Below are 7,117 nucleotides of genomic sequence, written 5' to 3' on the forward strand. Positions count from 1 at the left end.
CAACGAGTGGCTCTGGAGCTCTCGGGCTTTTGAGAGGTATAGGAAGGTGAGGTGGTGGTCGGAGCTCATGGTCCGTGGTTCTCACTTGTCATTACTCTCCATCGCCCTGGATTGCGAACTGGTCCTGCGATTGTTATTTGAATCAATCTGGCAACCGATATACAGGTCAGGCCAACTTTCTTACCGGATTTCTATGATGATGAAGATCAATTCAAGCAAACCTTTATGCGCATCTTATCAGTTGTCGTTGCAGTCAAGTTAAAGCATGGGGGGAGGGTCGAAAGAGAATGGACCAATAAGATCATCACAAATTCTCCGGCCGAGCTATGTTTCAACCCCCTACCACCCCCCCTTTTGCCACGCCATTCCCCCCATCCCTTGGCTCTTGGGGACTGGCTGTATGGAAAAGCAAGAAGGTTTCATAGTTTCCCATTACCACCAACCCCTCTGATGGCAAGGGGAGTTTGTTAGTGGGATGTTACAGATCGAACGGTTGATCATCGCCGCTTACCTGGAGATCTCCGTAGTTCGGTGATCCCTGGTATGGCATGGGTAGTTGTTGTGAAGGAAAACCACCTGGTCTCCCCCGGGTTCTTTTTGGACTTGTATCTGTTCATCTTACATCCTCGAGTTCGCCATTTGCTTGAACTTCCGACGGCATCCCGCGAATCCTTTTTTTTGTTTCGTGGTTTGGGTCAATCACCGATGCTGGCATCATTGTTCTTTTCTTGAATCCTTCTTTTTTTTTTCGTTTCTTGCCGGCTGGGTCTGTGGCCTTTTTTCCCCTTTTGGTTTCTTTATCTTCCATCTCGTCGTTGTTGTTGTTGTGGTTGTCCATCTCCAGCCTTTTTGAAGAACTACCCCGACAAGCAACGACAGCTTCTCCCACTTGAGCGGCAAAGGATGTTCCCCAAACTCCTCACCACCACCCTTGCGGTCCTCCTCCTCCTCACTTTCTCCCCTCTCGGCGCCCTCTCGGCCCCTACTACAGCGCCAAAACCCCGCTGGTTCGAAACTTATTCTCATGTTGCCCGCCGCGCGATAGTGCCTCAGTCGTATTATGAGGTGCTGCATATCCGGAGACAGCAGTACGCCCTTGCCAATCCAAGGTCTATAGTCAAGGATGTTGTCTGCCTGGACAGAAAGGCGTATGTTCTCCCCCCCTCCCGCCCCTTATCTTTAGTTGGTGTAGGTGGCTAATAAACTGTAGGCATATTGTTGCTCATGACGAAGCCGCTGCCTCGCTCCAGATTTGCAACGGGAGTATAGCTGGCACGGGCAGAGGTCAGTACTGCCAGGACGGGCTGAAGGCAACAGAAGCAAAGGTCGGGACGGCAGTTTTTCGGCTGAAGAGCGTGAACGAGAGGCAGAGTATCAATGTTAGTAGGGAGAGGTGGCAAATGTGTGTGCAGGCGGCTAGGGAGGCTTGTCCTACGGGCGGGTTGAGAGGGGTTTGTCTTGGGGCGGCGAGGTGGGGTGGGAGTGTTGGGTTTGAGTTGGGGAATGCTTGAGCTTAGGGGATGTGAAGGAAAATAGAGATGTCTCTTTTGTGATTTTGGACAGGTGTTGGATGCGGTGAAGAGTTCGTATCACAAGTCGAGACTTTTCCATATGCTAGAAGAATTGCCAAATTTTCAAATAAATGACCCTTGATTCTCGAATGGTATTGGGTTAGTCTCGTCAGCATAGCTTAAAAGCAAAGGGGTTGGCGAGGGTTAGGGTTTAACGTGGTTTTGCATCGAAGTGGTCAAGATTGGGGAATCACATGACTTGGTGTCACTCATTAACGCGTCTCATTGTCCTATCGCCTTCGAACTGGTTTCGCAGGCTCTCATCTCGTCCATCAACTCACCACCCGTTGTATTCACCCGTCAACTTTTTTCATCAAACTGCTGTACATCGATTTACATAATCGACTTAACATTTCATTGTATATCGCCCTCACTCTCACCTTTTCTTGCAAGCAACAACACCATCGACTCCCACCTCTGACCACAAAATGCCCCTCGGCATCCAACGCCTCAACGCCAAGAAATCCCAACCCAACGACCGCATCATCTTCATCAAGCCCATCCCCGGGCCCCATGAAGCTATCGCTCAGGATTTCCTCGAGCGAATAGCTGCGCAATGCGGTGAGTTCCCCAACCCTTCCCGCCAGAGGAATCTCTTAACTTCAACCCCATCCTCTCAACTCAACGCATGCCTAACCCTAACCTCCAACCCTCACACTAACTAACAACCCCCCTTTCTATTAGTCCCCATAATGCGCCAACACCACCTCTCGGTCACCTCTTTAGAAGAATTCCCCCCCAACCGTGAATTCGTCGGCCGCAACTTCAACGCCGGCGAGGTAATCCAGCTAGTCCTCAAATCCCATTCAGGTCGTTGGCTCCCCTTCAACTATGTTCAAATGGTCATGATGCATGAGCTCGCCCACAACAAGCAGATGAATCATTCCAAGGCTTTCTGGCAGGTTCGCAACCAGTTTGCTGATGAGCTGAGAGGGTGGTGGCAGAGGGGTTTCACTGGGGAGGGTCTTTGGGGTAGGGGCGCATTGTTGAGTACGGGGGAGTGGGAGAGGAATGCGGTTGGGGAGGGGGAGGTGTTACCGGAGCATTTGTGTGGTGGGACGTATCGGAGTAGGAGGGGGGGAAGGAAGAGGAAGGTGAAGGTTGATTGGAGGGAGCAGAGGGAGAGGAGGATACTCAAGAAGTTTGGGGCGGGAGGGGAGAAGCTTGGGGAGGATGAGGCGGTGAAAAAGGAGTTGGAAAAAGGGAAGAAGGTGAAGGGGAAGCCGAGGGTGGCAGGGAGTGGGAGAGGGAGGGAGTTGAGGGCTGCGGCTGCTTTGGCGAGGTTGGAACAGGGGAGGAAGGGGGAGGGGGAGGTGATGAAAGAGGAGGGGGAGGAGGATGAGACGGATAGTGGGGATGAATATGAGGAGGATGTGAGCCAGGGTCCGGATGCGGTTGACTTTGATGGGAAGAAATTGCTTGATGGGAAAGGGCAGGGGATGGTGAAGGTTTGCGACGACGAGAATCCCAATGATCAGGATGCGCAGGATGAACTGCGGGAGTTGCAGAGTTTTGGGAGGATCAAGAAAGAGCCTGGAACTGGGTCGTTGATTCTCAACTCGGTCAAACCAACACCGATAAAGCCAGACACCTCATCAGAAAAGAGACCACCAGTACCAAACCCGCCGCCACCGAAACAGAAAGTCCAGGCACAGTCGCCAAATACCAAACTATTACACCCGAAAGCAGAGCAATCTCAGCCTCTTAAACTGAAAACACCAGCGCCATTACCCACTACTGCCACAACTAAACCGACCACGTGCCCAACTTGCTCCTTTGACAACGAGCCAATATCCGCCATTTGCGCTATATGTAGCAATGTCCTCAACCCAGCGAGGGTTTCCGACTCTTGGGCATGTACCAGCACGACGTGTACCGGGACAAAGTATCGCAATGCGGGCGACGTTGGAATTTGCGGAGTGTGTGGAGCTCGCAAGCCACAGGCTATATTGGCGGATCAAGCTTAAATCGCCCCTGCGTACCGGGACAGTAAACAAAGGGGGTGACAACGGCGGGGCAACCACCGGGACAGGGATCCTGGTTTAGGGGGGGGTTATGTATGTATATGCCCATGTCAGGATCAAGGGAAGAAAAAGACCCCATCCTACGTCTATGATCTGATTTACCTTTTACGGCAAGACCAGACTGTTGAACAGCTCTCTTTACGTCATCTCCTTGCCCATCCATCCCATCAGTTCATACCTCTTGTTGACCACTCACTCCCCATTCTTGACCCCCATCTTTCCTATACAGTTCCCATATCCATACCCCCCTTTCCCTCCACCCAATATCACCATTTCTACGAATATCTTCAACACTTCAAACCCCTCCCCCAGTGCGAATAACCATAGCACACTATCCCTGGGCACTGTCCCAACGCCAAACACAGCCACACCAGTTTCACCACCACCCACAGATAGCTGTCGAAATTACTATCCAAAATTTCCCCTTTTTAAGTTGGCACAGAATTTTCTTCTTCACTCCATGTGACCCATAGACCGCATAGATAGCAAAAAAGAATAAACAAAAAAACTTAAACCTCTCCACATCACCTGTTGTATATCGTGCCTCAACCGTGAAACCATTTTACCATCCTGTGACATTCAACACCCTCAAATCAAACCGAATAGCACACCACAAAATCATATCTCAAATGTGGTGGCCAACACCCGACCAGAAACAACCTCCTCTTTCCCCCTCGACCCTTCTTCCATCTTGAGTTAGACATGTCACATCACCATCACCATCACCAAGCCAATCGCAAACATCTTTTTGGCCGCCGAAACCAGAAACATGCCTCTCTTTTGAAGAGAACCATTACAGAGCCCCCTATTCATCTTACCAGCGCCCTCTCTCTCGGCCTATTTACTCACCCTCCCTACAATACAGTCAAAGGCCTTGAAAGAAAATCAAGAAGCCTTTAAACTATCTTTAAAGGCCTATTAACTATATTTTAACACCTAATAATTATAAAAGAAACTCAGGGGAGCTACCTCTTCGTCTTTTGGGGAGGGGGTGGATCTTGGGTAAATAAACAGGGGGCTCACGTAAAGGTTCTCTCCTCTTTTATCCTTGGGACTCTATTGCTCTATTGGGGACTTTATAAGGTATCCAAACCTCTGGTAAGTCTTTCTGTCTATTCATCCTTCCCCGTTTTGTCTACCCATTTCATGCCCATCTTTCTATCCTGGAAAAAAAAACAAAAAGAAGAGAAACATCCTCAGAGTCCCGACCATTTCCCTCGCCATTTCCTTCCCTTCCACCTTTTTTTGGTGATTATTTCCGCTTCATTTTCTCTCCCCTTCTTGCACTCTCGAGTGTTGCTGACTACAATCTGTCGCCAGGCGTGCTCCTCCCCAAGATCCCTCCTTCGGCCGGCCATACTACTCTCCTCGGTGACCACCCATCCCCAGTATTATTTATCAAGACTTATCCCTTTTCGGGCTTTCTAATCGCCTAAGAAGCGCATACCAGATCCCAAGGCACTGAAACAAAACGAGAAAAACAAACAAAATACAAAATACCACACCTGTTACCACACCAATCAATAACAACACAAAAAGTACAACCCATATTCCACTCCGAAAACAAGAACAAAACATAAACGAAAAGCTAATGCCTATGATGCAGCGTAGAAAATGCTGTTCAAGGCTACCGCCGGCGGTATAGCGGGTATTGTCGTTAAAAACCAGAGTGTGAAATCACGGGTATCTCAAAGCCAACAAAGAACCCCAATCCAAGACCGAAAGAGAACCCGTCAAGGAGCTAACACTTCCTTTGAACAACCAACCCCCCCCCCCCCCCCCACCACAAAAGGATCAAGCGAAAAAACGCAAGAAAATGAAACCGCAAATCAACTTTGCCCCGAAGCCCAACTCAAGGCAAGAGGCTACCCAAAGACAAAATCGACGCGCCACTAGGGTTGACTATCCAGGGCGGCAAGATTGTCTATCATGGCCTGATCATACCCCTTCGACTTGTCATAATCGGCGAGCCACTCGTCCCAAGTGAGGTTCGACAGTTTATCGTCCTCGGTCCAGTGCTGCGAAGGCTGCTCAGGACCCAAGACACCCCTCTCGGGAAAATTGCCCAAGACAACCCTCTCGGGAAAATGCCCCAAAGGCTGTCCTGGAAAGTGCTCGCAATGCGAGCAATAACCGCCGCTGTCACCACCATTAGTCGCAGCACGCAGACAGAGACAAAAGGGATGAGGGGTGGGGAAGAGATGGAAAAGCTCACCATTTCCAATCCGAATCTCGCCGGGTCTCCTGATCGAAGAAAGTGAGCAGCAGCTTCGTGGTGGCAATACCGGTCCATCGATGTGCGTTGGTCCTCCACTCTTTCCAATCAAGTTCCAGATCTATATCATTCTCGGCATTCCAATTGAGGGTTCTGTCGAGATGGGAAATGATTCTTGTCCACTCTTGCTCTTCCAACAACTCTTTGGTCTTGGGAGTTGTAGCCGCCTTGACGATCTTGTGACCTTCATTGGACAACGACCGAATCATAACCCGGATTGCCCAGTTCTCATGGATGCCATCGTTGGCATCATCATCAAGTTGTCCGCATCGGGCCTCGAGGTCGGTCATTTCGAACCTTGTTTCGCAGATATAGAGCCGCATGAAACAGCGGGCGCAGAACAGATTTGTGCGCTCGTGGTAGGGGACAGTCCTGTCGGCAGCCTCAAGGTGCCGTTGCACAAAAGAGAGAGTTGCAGCGCTTGCATGCCTTGTAGTTCCCTTCTGGGCGGTTCGACTGGCTATTGAGAAGAGACTGGCCATTGTTCGTCTGCCCATGCTCACGCCTGCTCTTCTTGTTGGGGACTGGAGAGTCACCATTGCCGACCGCAGCAGAAATCGACTGACCAGTCAGAGGAGACGAGTCGCTACTAATCGACTGGCTCTTTCGCTTGATCGATTCCCGGCTCTCGCGTTCCGAGTTGCTGGGATGAATGTCGGCCTGGTCGCACGGTTGTGAGTTCATGGAAAGCAAAGCAAACGGACGGAAGGGGGAAATCGCGAAAGAACCTACTGGGTTTCCAACAATGATCGTGTCACCAACGGCATTGCTAGAGGGTCGTCTGGGTTGAGGGACGCGAGGTTGCAACATGGGTCGAAGACGAGACGGTTCGACTGTACTAGGGGCAGAAACCGCTGCATGTCTGGCGGGAATCGAAGTAAATGGAGACATCATTCCTGTCGGGGAGTTGGTAAACCGTGGAGGCCATTCCGACGGTCGGCGTGTCGTCATGGCTGCCAAGGGGGGATTAGGTTCAGGGGCGGCTGCGGTCGGATTTGTTGAGAAGGGTGTTGGTGAAGAGCTGGCCTGGGTCGGACGCCCGCTTCTTGATGAAGAAAATCCTCTCGCTGGAAACATCTTTTTCTCGCTGGAATGTCCAGTAGGATGCTCGAGTCGCGACCAACTTGGGTTCTTCGAACACGGGTGTGGTTGAGGCGTCTTAGGCAAACATCGGGGCCGCACGCCTCGCCGACGATAGCGTGGAAGTAATTGATGCTTGTGTGGAGCGAGGAAGGGGAAGGAAGAGG

The 7,117-nt window shown here is 50.9% G+C and overlaps 2 protein-coding genes across 2 annotated transcripts; both read left to right on the top strand.

Moving 5' to 3' along the window:
* Positions 1 to 903: 903 nt before the first annotated feature.
* PODANS_1_10560 (uncharacterized protein) lies at positions 904 to 1,511 on the top strand (the record flags this gene model as incomplete). Its single annotated transcript, XM_001908682.1, has 2 exons — positions 904 to 1,148; positions 1,211 to 1,511. The coding sequence occupies 2 exons, from the start codon at positions 904 to 906 to the stop codon at positions 1,509 to 1,511; spliced, it is 546 nt and encodes a 181-aa protein (XP_001908717.1).
* Positions 1,512 to 1,999: 488 nt separating this feature from the next.
* PODANS_1_10570 (uncharacterized protein) lies at positions 2,000 to 3,538 on the top strand (the record flags this gene model as incomplete). The annotated part of the gene is made up of 2 exons (XM_001908683.1): positions 2,000 to 2,132; positions 2,256 to 3,538. The coding sequence occupies 2 exons, from the start codon at positions 2,000 to 2,002 to the stop codon at positions 3,536 to 3,538; spliced, it is 1,416 nt and encodes a 471-aa protein (XP_001908718.1).
* Between the last annotated feature and the right edge of the window lie 3,579 nt (positions 3,539 to 7,117).

Source organism: Podospora anserina, chromosome 1 (assembly GCF_000226545.1).
Source record: "Podospora anserina S mat+ genomic DNA chromosome 1, supercontig 2".
In the NCBI taxonomy this organism is placed as follows: domain Eukaryota; kingdom Fungi; phylum Ascomycota; class Sordariomycetes; order Sordariales; family Podosporaceae; genus Podospora; species Podospora anserina.